Source organism: Lepidochelys olivacea, assembly GCF_965140295.1.
Source record: "Lepidochelys olivacea isolate rLepOli2 genome assembly, chromosome: 5".
NCBI classification, from domain to species: Eukaryota; Metazoa; Chordata; order Testudines; family Cheloniidae; genus Lepidochelys; species Lepidochelys olivacea.
In genome coordinates, this window is record NC_140415.1 from 58,540,148 (window position 1) to 58,553,516 (window position 13,369).

The 13,369-nt window shown below is 41.1% G+C and overlaps 1 protein-coding gene across 1 annotated transcript in view; it reads left to right on the top strand.

The window, feature by feature from the left end:
* ADGRV1 (adhesion G protein-coupled receptor V1) overlaps positions 1–13,369 on the top strand; it is a 414,454-nt gene that overhangs the window by 141,419 nt on the left and 259,666 nt on the right. The window contains exons 56-61 of the mRNA XM_084628496.1: positions 1,391–1,593; positions 2,239–2,415; positions 2,873–3,055; positions 4,573–4,752; positions 11,488–11,652; positions 13,158–13,275. Of these exons, the coding sequence (XP_084484622.1) occupies positions 1,391–1,593; positions 2,239–2,415; positions 2,873–3,055; positions 4,573–4,752; positions 11,488–11,652; positions 13,158–13,275 (1,026 nt within the window). The remainder of the gene's footprint in view (positions 1–1,390; positions 1,594–2,238; positions 2,416–2,872; positions 3,056–4,572; positions 4,753–11,487; positions 11,653–13,157; positions 13,276–13,369) is intronic.

Consider the following 13,369-nt stretch of genomic DNA (forward strand, 5'->3'; position numbering starts at 1 on the left):
TGCACAAGCAGCTACAGCTGGTCTGAAAAATTCTGGCAAAATATTATTTCATTGGAACTTGCCGATTTGGTGAAATTGAAATGAAGCTCTGGCAGAACCCAGACACCAGTTTGCCCACCTTGCTTCTTGGTAGCCAACTGGGAGTTGGGCTGACCCAGGGGTCAGGTAGCTCTGGGAGCCCCAGGGTCCCATCTCCTCAGCCGCCCAATTGGCTGGGGCTCCCAGGGCTTCCAGGCTTCTGGCTCCCCATCTGCCCACCACGTAGAATTTTGTTTAGAAAATATCGAGACGAAACATTTTGATTTTTCAAAATGCCTTTTTTCAGATTTCTATTTTTGTGCAGGATTTCAAGATTTCTGAAGTTGTTTTTGTTCCAAATTGAAACAAAAATACATTTGAAATTCTCCACAAAACAGAAATCTGAAGAAAAAATTCATTTTGAAAAAATCACCCAGTTCTCCACCCAGCTCTAATAGCAGAGACCCCACCTGAAATCTTTTCCTCTACAAGGAGAGTTCCCCTTGCTTCCATCTCCCTACCAGACATGGGTTTTTTTTCCCCACTCTTGTCTCTACCAGCAGGGCTATCAGGATTCATCCACAGCTTCCATCCTGGAAGTTCTCCAAAGACAGAGGAAAATAGTCTGTTGTGTGCCCTTTTCCGTGCATGAAATATGCTCTTAGGAGCCTGGCCCCTCATCCTTCCCTGCCACAGTTTCTCAGTCAAAGGTGTAGTGTGTAATCAAGTTGAATTTTGTAATAACTTATGTGTTCTATACATATGTATAAAACACATTCCCCATGCTACTTCATTACAATGATTTGTGTTTGGCATCTGATAATTTATTGGAGTTTAATCTGTAAATTATTCCTTTTTTTAGTATTTCAGAGCATGTTGTATTTAGGGCTTTTCCAGATGAAAAGTAATGGAAATGGACACTACATTGCAGCTCAATATTTACAAGCAAAAACATACACTAGTTACCTTTTTCCCTCCGTTTGTCTTACCCTTAGCCTTCCTGGTTTGTTTCTTTTATCCACTTTTTTCCACCCCTCCTGCCCTAGATACAGGACTTCCAGGCACGCCCTAGGTGTTCTGCAATTTCTTGGACTCTGGTGAAAATGTAGTTTCCCAAAGGGGATCTGAGTCATCACCAATATGAGTGCATTTCCTTTTCTGGGGAATTTGAGATTTAGATATGCATGAATAAAGGGCAATCGCTGAGTATCACCACCAGAGTCACTGCCACAGAGGTTGTTTCCTATATCAGTATCAGTAATGACTTCAAAATTATTTAAAATGCATGAAGGGCACTCAAAACAGGGCACTAGATATGTTGATGGGTTTTTACCAGAGCTAATATAGATTTCTTTCCCATTTCATCTTGCAGAGAATCCTACTATTGTTACTTTACAAATTCTTCGAGAACAAGGATTTGTTGGAGATATTGCAGTACAGTTGAGCGCCAAACCTAATTTTGCCCGTCAGCCTTTCAACCAAGCCACGGAGAATAAGGATTATGTGATAGAAAAAGAAACAATAATTATGGCAGAGAACACAATCACGACTTACGTTATAGTCACCATTTTGCCTGTGAGTAATTGAAAAGAAGACAAGTTTTTGTTATATTTTAAGGAAGATTATAGTGTAGGTTCTGTCCAGGGGCAAAAGGAAAAGTGTAACATTCTATAAGTATTGTAGGAGGAAAATTGGCTCATTAAATCTGTTTCAGCAGAGTCTGGACACTGGTAACTAGTTTGTGAGCAATCCAAATCCTTTGCTTTGTTTACTGTGAAATGAGTAATTTGGTTTTATGGAAACTTGTTTGTGGTGAATTTTAAACTCTCTCAGGAACATGTTGGGTTATAAATTTGGCACAACTTCAATCTGTGTAAAATAATGTATTTCACTTTTTGCCTTTTAACAGATTTATTGTTCAGATTTAAAAAAAACATTAATTGATTGGGGCCCCTAGACTTTATCATGACCAATAAAAATGTGTTTTTATAGGATGTTCAAAGTCCTTCAGGTCCTCCTAGTCAGCAGTGTTTTCAGAAATCCTTTCCCCCCTTTTCATAGGCGATGTGATGTGAGGCAGGGAATTAGTTATTTAATCTCAACTGCTGTGGTTTTACCTGATTCTGCTCAGTCAGCAGCCAGTCAGTTTCCTCCTTTCATAATATCCATCTTATAACATGAACTTACAATTGGGGTGACGTTTTAAAAACATTTTCACAGGATAATGTTCCAGAATTACAGGAAGGATTTGTAGTCAATATTACTGATGTGCATCTGGTAGATTCTTCTCTTGCTGAAGGGCAGCCAAGTGTGAAGAGACTTGGGTTAGAAATAGCTGAGGTAACAATTGAAGAGAATGATGACCCCAGAGGAATATTTAGTTTCAATGTTGTGAAGGTAAGACTGAATTTTAAACATTTACTATTGTATTCTAGCAGTAGGTTCTGTGTTTTCAGGCTGCATTTAAAAATAGTCTTTAAAAGATTTCTAGCACTAAACATCAGTTACATTGACCAGATACTGGACTAGCAATTTCTATACAAAAGTTTTCTTGCTGCTAATGATACTTAGTTCATGAGAGCATTGGAATTGCTAAAACACTCGTGGGTTATTTTTACCCTAACTACATCAGATTAACAATTTGATCTTTCTATAATTATAATACTACTACTAATAATAATCAATATTGCTGTCTTGTTTTATAGATTATATAGAAAGGGGCTAACTCATTACTTTAACGCATAGCCCCTCACTTTTGGCTACTTTTGAACATTTTGGTATCAGTCTTTTTGCAGGGGATGAGAAAAGAGAAACACATTTGCCTTGGCACTCAACATGTTTTCTGAATTTTCAGGATTTTAGTGGCGCAGTTGCTGGTTATGAGGTGCCTCCACCACAGAATATACTGAAGCTGCCAGTTGTTCGGAAGGCTGGGAGGTTTGGGTCAGTAAAACTATACTGGGAAGCCATGCCTGCCAGCGCTAGCGTGGAAGACTTTACGCCATCATTTGGAAACCTTACATTTGCAGATGGACAAGTATGATGTTGCTGAAAATATAAACATTTCTGAGTTAAGAAGTCTCAGGGTCTTTTGCATTTGTTTCCTTTAAAAGATAGGAGTGTAAAGTCTCAGAGCACATTTCTGCTTACTATTTGTGGTCCAAATCCTGTGAACATGTACACAGGAACTTAACTTTAGGCACATGCATAGTCAGTCCCATTGACTTTAATGGCACTACTCAGGTACTTAAAGGGAAATATAAGTGTTTGCCACATTGGGGGTCTATGTCTTTACACCTCCACCAGTAAAAAACAAAAACAAAAAAAAATCCTTATTTTTTCCTGATAAGTGGGAAACTCATAATTAGCCCATGTTTTGTGTGGACTTACACAATGAATTTGTATGTTTCTTTAGCTGCATTGTTAGATTTCACATCACACTTGGAGAGACAAAGTGTGCACTCTTAGGGGTGGCTGATTTCATGTGATGGAAAATGGACCTTGGCAAACAATGGTATACTTTGTGAACAAAATCATGTTTAGAGCCAAATATAATACATTCTGTGTACTACTTCATACTAAAAACATATGGCAGAAGAGATAAGCAGGAGCCATTCAGTCCGAACACCTTTTCATATTTGCAGCATGGGGGCCAGGGATAACAAATTAGAGAAGGCGTTGGCAATTTTCAATGTATATCATTGTGGGTTTTTTGTATTAGTGTGAAAAAGGGTGCCTGTCAAATTAAATTGTTTAAATAATTTACTAATTAAAACAATCCGTTTTCTGATCACCCTTGGAATAGTTAAAAGAATCCATCCAAATTTTCATAATTGTTTTTTCTGCTTCCTTCCTGTTGTTGAAAAGTACCTCTTGGATGGGTCCAAGAGCTGTAATAGTTCTGCATAAGTTAAGTCTTACCCCTTCCTCTCTGTGCTGTGAAAATGCTTGCCTGCCAGCTTCTCAGTTTCACATTCAGCTTTGCTACTGCTGCTATTAATGGTCGACACCCTCTTGCAGGGCCTAGGAAAGTATGTGCACCTGAGCTTCTTCAAGAGCAGTGTGTGAGGCAGGAAGTGTGAATGACTATCAACAAAACTGTGCTGTCAAATATACAAAGTGAAGAAACTGAAAAGTGGTTGTTTTTTTTTTTGTCTAATGACTTTTAGTAATAGTGCTCTTTACTTGTAATAATAGTAAGCCCAAAATTTCCTTATGGAAATGTGATTATTAAGTTCATAGTATTACTTTTAATTCACAGTATATTGGGATTTCAGTAGGTTAAATTCCTCACAATTTTAATAGGAATCCAGAAAGTTTGCATAAATGAGTTTTAAATATATTTCCAACATTTTGGTATGGTTTTGTTTTCAAAAGCCAAATATATAAATAAATAAATAAGCAAGTTTGTGAGCCAAACTAAAACCATTTAGTAATCTTTTACAACTTACAAAATCTAAGACTTAATTTTTCTGAGTTTCATTCATAAAATAAAATAGACTGAATTCACTGTTGTATCCTGTATTGTTTTATTGGTTCTCGTTTTTTTTGCAGGCTGCAGGGGTGATAGAGATCACAATCATAGATGACACTGCAATAGAATTTTTAGAGCTGTTCAACGTCACTTTAATCAGGGTGACAGGTGGTGCCAGACTTGGGGATGACACTGTGGTGACTGTCACTATTCCACCAAATGACTCTCCTGTTGGCGTGTTTGGGTTCGAAGAAAAGAATGTAAGTATGAGCAACATGGTGCAGTTTTAAGCATAAGCAGGAAGAATGTTATGTATCATCAACCACATAGTTTCTTAGAGTCAATTATCAATGTGCAGATTTTCCTGAACGTAGCTTTCAGCAATGCAGACGGTTAAACATTTTATATTTGTACAAAATGTCATTTCTGCAGCCCAGCATCTCCCACAGTTCTTGCTATCGGGGCTGCTCTGCTCACCCTTGCAACTCACAGAGGTGAATCAGTGTTTTGGCACCACTGCTCTATTCGCACCCCCTCTGCTTGTGCTTCTGGCCAGATTCTCTGCCTCCACAGCAGCATGCAGATGGTAGTTCCAGTGCTCCTTTCTTTCATCTGCCTAAAGGGGTATTTTTTGACAAATTCTGGGGCAGATGTGAGCAGTGTTCTCACTCCCTTACTCCGCCCACTGGGCCAGTTTTTAGTCGGCTGTTGGAATCCAGGTGAAGTCTCCTCTGCAGTGCCTCCCTGCTAGCTCCCCCACATCTTTTTAGGGATGGGAGAGCTGCCTAGAAAGCACTGAGAGAAATCCAAATGGAGCTCCATCTGTGAAACTGCCTTCCCGAGCTCAGCAGATGGTGAGTTGTACCAAGCCTGCATTCAGTCTTCCATTCCTAACTCTGTTGGGTACTGGTGCTATGAGTCGGACTGGCATGTGGGGTCTTCTACCCACCAGAACAGCCGCATCTCCAAAATGGAAAATACAGACCTGGAATCTCTGTGCAGAACAGGGAGAGGCTCCAAGGATGAGGAGGACCGCAGTCAGCTGATTTGGGCGTAAGTCCTAAGAGGCCCCTGGAGAACAGAGAGGGGAGACTTGTAGAGGTCACAAGTCTTAAAATGGGTCTTGAGTGTCTTGGGGAAAGAACCAGGGGACAGCCCCCTTTCCCAATTCGGCCAGAGGGCTATGGAAATGTTTCCCTTCCCTCTCCCTGCGGGAATGGGCCCCAGTAGGTGAGGACTCAGAAAGGGATCTCACAAGAGGTCTCCAGGCCTCTAGGAAAGCTAGCTGCAAAAGGCCTTACCAAAGCCATAGTGGAGCTCATATGGTCTCTAAGTAAGCAAAAAAGTGAAAAAAAATCAAAAAAGGGGAAGAAAAAGCCTAAAAGATGTAGGAGGTATGAATCCTGTGATGTCTTCTCCACCGAGGATGGTGAATTGTCAGGCTCTGACTCCGATCAGGACTGGGGAAAGTCTTAGCAAAGCTGTTTTCTCCCTGAGAAATTTGTGGCCATGTACAACAAGGTTGTATCCACTCTTCAGATTCAACCCATACAGATCCCTGAGAGTAAGCCACAGAGCAAATTTCTCCCCTTGAAATCCTCCCTTGAGACAGCGATTCCCTTACACTCCTCCTTTGAGGAAATAATCAGGGATGAATGGGGTAAGCCAGAACACATTGTGAAAAATCACCATAAAATTCTACGAGATCCAGGAACCAAAGGATCAGATTACCGAGATCTTGAAGAATTATGCTACTATAGCCTCCCTGGCAAGAGATATGGTTATTCCCTCCGAACACCATAGTTAGAAACAATGGAGGCCACTCTCAAAAAAGACTTTGAAGTCTCTTCAGCCTTCCTCCAGGCATCTGTAGCAGCTACTTGCTTTGCAAGCTCTTCTCCCTCCTGGCTGAAAGATCTCAGAGCCCTCAAGAGTAGAGATCACCCTGACTTTGGCTCCATTTTAAAGAAAGTTTCCCTAGCAACATCATCTGTTGCAGAGGCTTCAGTGGATGCTATGAGAGTCTCAAGCAAAGCTAGGGCCTCCAGCTCAGTGACCAGATGTCACCTATGGCTCGATCACTGAAAGATGGATAGCCACTCGAAATAATGTGCTCTGTTCTGCCAATTTTATGGGAGCCTTGCTTTTGAGAAATAAGCTTAGACAGTCAGGTGGCAGACAATGCTGCAAAATCTAAACAGTCCCTCCCAATGCCACATCCTGCCTCTAAGACAGAGTTCAGACTGGCCTTCAGACAAAGGCGCTCCTTTCAGCCTTCATCCTTGCAGAAATGCCAGCAAAGGGACAGCAAGTTCTCCAAAACAAAGCTCTGGAACCGTGGTTCCCGAGAAAAGCCCAGTGGGAACCCTGTTAGCCTGTTTATGACAGACCACCTATGTCTCTGCCTTGGGAATGGGACATAGACACTTTGATAGTAAGGATGTAGCCTTCTATAGAAAGGTTCCAGAAGATTCAGGACCTCCTTGCATTGTTCTGGAACTGCAAGAGACCCACTATGGCACTAGGCCTTGAACGGCTAGGCCTCCTAGTATCATGCATAGAGATCGCTCCATGGGCGCCATGGTACATGAGGCACTTTCAAGGGGTCATTTTAAAGGTTTGGGACCACTCCCTTGGACGTATGAAGGATCAAGTGAAGGTTCTGGGGCATCAGGTGATCAATTCCTTAAAATGGTGGTCAGTCCAGGGCAATATCCACAAGATCCTCTGATTCTCACAAATGATGCCGGACTGGAAGGCTGAGAAGCGCACTTGGAGTCCCAAACAGCCCAAAGCAACCTGGAGGAAAGGACCCACAGCAGAAACCTCCCAGGATAGGAGCAGTCAAACTGGAGTGACTAAGGTTCCAGTCCATCCTAGAGGGAAGCCACATCCTGATTCAGTCAGACAACATGACCACAGTCACAAATAGGAACAACTAAGGGAGAACAAGAAGTCCAGCATTACATGCAAAAGTGATGGAAATCATGAAGTGGGCAGAACTTTTTCTCCCTCACGACAGTTCTCATAAAGGGAAACCTGAATCAAAAAGTGGACTGGCTTAGCAGGTGGAAGGCGAACAACTTTGAGTGGTGCGTAAATCAGGAAGTCTTCAAGTTAATCGTTCAGTCATTCAGACTGCCCTCAACTGATCTATTCACAAACCACATGGATGTGAAGAAATCAAAGTACTTCACCAGGGAAGTAGCCCCCAGCTTCATGGGGACAGATGCCTATTGCAGAGATGGCCAGACGGCCTTCTCGTTGCATTTTCACCCTTCCTATTGTTAACAAAGGTGGTCCAGAAAATAAAATCCGAGCGGGCAACTGTAATACTGGCAACCCCACACTGATTTTCGTATCTGATAGACCTGAAATTAGGAACATTACTACTTCTCCCAACAAGACAGGGAATCCTCTCACAAGGTCCTTTTCTTCATCCAGACCTGAACTGGCTGCATCTAACAGCCTGGTTATTAAAAGGGTTTTTGTTGGGTTTGCTAGTTTTGTTGGGTTTGCCCTCCAAAGTCATCAGGACACTTCTTCCTTCTAGAATAGTATTGACTGTGAAAGCACACTCCTCTATCTGGACTAAATTCAGCGTCAGGTATCAGGAAGCGAATCCTAGAAATCCAGCATTTCCGTCTATCTTTAAATTTCTTCAAGAAGGCTTTAATAAAGATCTCCAACCCAGCACCATTACACATCAGATGTCTGTCCTTGGTAGCGTGACATTCACAAGATCTGCAAACTCTCTGGCAGAGAATCCCCAATAGCCAGATTCCTTAGGGCAGTCCAATTAGCCAACCCAGCAATCAGGCCTCTTTTTCCCAAATAAGACTTGCCACTTGTATTGACAGCCCTCACAAACCACCTCTTTGAACCACTGATGCAGTGACAACATTTTATCAAAACTTGCTTCCTGATAGCCATCAGATCTGTCAGGTGAGTGTTGGAGCTGGTGGCACTTACTGTGTATTTTTCATGAGGGGCTCAGAACTCTGGAATCATTTATCCTGAAAGTAAACTGTTCCTTCCATGTTTAACAAAAGGTGGATCTCTCTTCATTCGGCCAAGGCCACAGCATCCCAGCAAGGAGAGGTGGCACACTTTAGATACTAGAGGAACCTGAAAATTTGCCTCAAAAGTACAAAGCCCATGGGGAGATCAGATGCTCTTTGTGAATATTTCCACCCAAAATACCAAAGATTCAGAGCTTCCAAGTGCTCCATTGCTAGGAGGATTAAACTATGCAGCATGGAAGTGTAGAAGGCATTAGAGAGTTTAGTTCCAGAAGGGACTCAGGGCGTACTCCACACAATCCCTGGTGACCTTGTGGGAAGAAAGAACTAATGCACCCACAGCAGAAATTTGTAAGGTGGTCACCTGGTCAACTGCTACTACCTTTATTAAGCACTACAAGGTGGATTTCCTGTCCTCTGTAGAGGTGTCCTTTGGCAGAAAGGTGGTGCAGGTGGTAGTCCAGAAATGATTTTTGCCCTCTGAGAAAATGTTATAAGCAAGAAGGGATACCGCTTTTCCTTTTCTTTTGACCTTCTCTATAACCCTTTCTACATCTGTTCACTACTCACTACTTCCCAGATGTCAAGAACTGTGGGAGACACTAGACTGAAGAACGGAAAATTTCATATTGATAATTTCCTTTCCACTAGCCATGTCTCCCACAATTCTATCCATCCTAAATGGCTCAAGAGAGAAAAGGCCATATGCTGAGTGGGATCTGTACCATGCGACTGTATTTTTCCAGTTGTGATCCCCTGTACACAGTTGGTCAGTTACCTTTGAAGTATTTGTTACTAATATTGTTATACAAATTTGTACAGCTTTGGAATAATTTTTTTGGCCACAAGTGGGAGCAGATGGAGTGTGGCCAGAGCAGTGGCACCAAAATTTTGATCTACCTTCATGAGCTGCAAGAGTGAGCAGAGCAGTCTAGATGTCAAGAATTGTGGGAGATGCTGCTAACAGAAAGGAAATTCTCGGTAAGAAATTTTCAATTCTTGCATTTGGTCATTAAGAGACATGATGTTTTTTCTTCTCCCCAATTGCTGAGTACAGTTTCATAAGCAAGAGACAGGCCTTAAGAAACATTTGGAATTTTGATTATTTTTTTACGGGGAGAGAAGGTGTTTTTGGAAGGGAGGTAAAAGGTACCAGTTAATGAACAGAGGAGGAATTGTGAAAAAAAATAATTAAATAGCCTATGAGAGAGATTGTGTTGGATACACGCGAACGCCAATGTTAAAAAAAAAAAAGCTGGCTTCCCTCGTGATTCAGGAAGAGAGAGAATCTATTTGCTTTTCAGTCTAGCTGAGTTTACGTCCAGTTCTGTCACATTATTCCCACATAATGATTGTGTGTGCATATATGTCGAGCAAAGGTCTCAGGAGCAAAGTTAACAGGTACTGTGATTTAAACTGCAGAGGGAGTTTTCACAAATACCTTGGTCTGTCTTGTTATGCTGTAATTTGGTTACTGTATTTAGTAGTCACAATTTTTTTTTTAAATCACTGATCTCCCTTTTCCAGTAGGATTCTGGTTAGGAAGACCAGGGCTTGGTACCTGTGCTAGGCCTGCTTGTCAGAGCTCAGTGCTGAGTTGCCATGTTTTCCTAAGCCCCTTGTCTCAACTACTTCACACACAGATTGCAGACAGTCAGTAGCTGCAGCCTACAACATGGGTAGGTCCTCCCAGTACTGACACTCCTGGTCCTGTGGCATGCTCAGAACCTTTGAAAATCAAGCCTCTTTTTTTTAATGAGCTTAAATGTAGATTTGGGAGCTTAGCTTTAGGCATTCAGGTTTGAAATATTGGCCTTATTGTGTAAGGCAAGAGTCAAGCTTGCCTCTATGGAACGGAGAGAAAAGATCGTAAGAGAAGAGGGAGGAAAAGAGGGGTTGCTCCTCTTCCGTATTGAAATCCATTGTAAAATATCCATTGACTTCAATGGCAGCAAGACTCGGCCTGGCAGGAGGACAATAAATAAAGGATTTGAAATGTTTTCCCCATGCTCTCCACAATGCAAACCCCCCCTAAAATCAGCACTTTCCTTTACAGTTCTTTCGCAGCCCTGTGTTCTTCGATTATTTATTTATTTTTTCCTTCTCCACTAAATGTTGACAGTTTGGGGCTTCCTCTTGAAGTCATAAGAAGATAAGGGTGACATCTTTGTTTCTGGCCAATAGCTTGAAATTTAAGTACAGACACCAATCAGAACAACTAGATTATAGTAGCCAATTGGATTAGAGAAATTTATACAGTCACAGTGCATTTATTGAAAAATAACGATATAGAGATTATGTAAATCTTTGTACTCTGTAATAATGGCTGTCAAGAAATCAGTCAGATTCCCCTAAATTACAGTTATTGAGAAATAACAGTATAGTGGTCATGCTGATCAGACACTGAAAACAAATAAACATGCCAGGAACTGAATACATGGGGGTGGAAAATGTACAGTTATGAGTTATTGCCTTTATATTGTTCCTGTCCTATGAATGATTGAATCTATTCCATTTCAGTATTATAATAATTCCAGAGATTTCATGTGAGTTGCCTGAGTATCTGTTGAATATATTAATGATATATTGCAACAATGTTTTTCATAGAAATCAAAGATAGAAAAGGCCTGTAAATTTATCTAATCCTTTCTTTTTCTCGTGTTTGATTGTTCTCTACTGTATATTTTCCAGTGCTGTGTCCACTGGTGACTCATATGTAATTGCGTTGTATCATAGTGGATACAGAAATAACTTAAGTGGTTAATCTTTGCTAACAGAATTCAACAGTACATGTCTGCATTAACTTCTGTTGATTTTTTGGTCTTGTGTCTTGGAGACACAGTTGAGAATAATATCATTTTAGATGTCATTGATAGCAATATTTATAATTTTTCCAAAGCAGTGGTTATAAAAACATAACATGTGAATGTTTTTTCTTAGCTCTTCCCTAACTCCTCCTCCTCCTCTTTTCAGGTGACAGTTAAGGAGCCCCAGTCACCTGGAGACTCTGCTGCAACTGTGTTGCTGACTGTGAGTCGGAGTCAAGGAGGATGGGGGGCAGTCCGAATAATATGGATTTTGGAGGAGGCAGCTAGATATGATCTCACTCCTCTGAATGGAACTCTTTACTTTAATGAGGTACTCCCAGAATTTCAACATCCCATTTGCTTCCCTTACATTTGCTTACGATTTCTTCTTTCTCATATATAGTTATATACTTGTACATTACAGACTTGTACACAGTCGTAGTCTGTTACAACACAATAAAAAATATCTGGTAGTTTTGACAACATGCCACATGCTTTCCAAACAGAAAAGAAGGGATGGCCCATTCCCTGGAGGACCTTGGTATAGGGTAAGTCACCCAGGGAATGTGGCATTTTAAAATGTTATAAATTGTCTTTTTAAAAAGAATAAAAATCTTATAGAAATGTAATAATGACCATGGAGAACAGTTATTCCATTGCATTAGCTGACAGTCTAAACAGACATGCAACTTGCGAGGTCTGGGAAGAGATAAAAAATAAATTCAGGAAGTATTCTTTTTAAAAGAACAGTGATTACCATGTGACCCTCAAACTAGCTAGTGTTAATTGCTAAGCTGTAGGCTTCATGGCAGAAGAGAGTCTTGAGGTAGGATTTAAAAGTTTAAGTACTGTGAAGCTATTGTTGTTGACATTAATAGATTAATTTCTGTTACAAATTATACACTGTGCTGAGCCAAAACATCCATTTAACAGAATGAATTCTGTTTTACTGTCTTCTGGTGCATTGCTACTTTATACTGATTGCAGCATGTATTATATTTATCATCCAGATATATTGCCACTGGAAACTTTAAGGAATAATGTCTCTTAGTGGTTTTGAAGATATACAACCAACTTTCACTTTCAGGTTTGCCAACTGTTTAATGTTCATGTAAAGAAAGTTTGCTGAGGCTGTAGCCAGCACCAGCAGCTGTTGAGAATTCTAACAAACTGCAATACAGCTCCTTTCTGGGCAGACTGTTATCATGAAAAACACTTGGGGATATTCCACTAGCCTAGAGCTGGTCATGAAGCAGAATTTGTCGCCGGTTTTGGTTTTGGATGCCAAAATCTTGGAATTCTTAGTGAAACCTAAATACTGCAAAATGTCATTGTGGAAAAATTGCAGCAAGAACATTTTGGTGTTTCTGATATGAAACATAATCTCTAGCTCCACAGCAGCCCACCTGGTGGTCTCTCAGGATTGGGCTGCCCAGAGAGCCAGCCACCTTGGGGGGAGACAGCCTGCCTGTGCATGAGGGAAGGCAGTCTGGGGTGCTGGACAGCAGGTGGGCTGTAGGGGAGCCAGAGAACCAGACATCCTGGCAGCCTACCAGGTTGCTGCAGGGGAGTTGAGGATCCTGGAGAACTAGGCAGGCTTGCAGGAAGCCAGGTGAGGTAGCAAGGCTGTCTGGTTTCCATAGAAAGTTTAATCAGAATCGACATGCTTCTGCAGAACTTGTCAATTCTGTCGAATGTGCCAAGTGCTGTACTCTCTTAACTCATATTAACTTCAGTAGAAATTAAGAGCTTCAGATCCTTGCATCATCAGGCACTTTGTTTGATCTCACCTGAAAAATATCAGCCTAACTCATTTTCCTTCTCTTTCTGATTCAGACTGAATCCCAGAAGACAGTTGTTTTACGAGCAATACAAGATGGCCTACTGGAGGGGAATGAAATGTATACCATCCAGCTGGTGTCTACTGATAATGCAGAGATATCCCCAATAAACGGTAAGGAAATAATTTGCTATTTCATCATATGAGGCAGCTTCCAATTATAATTCCAGAAGGCATTTTTATGCTAGATTTTTGTTTTGAAATATCT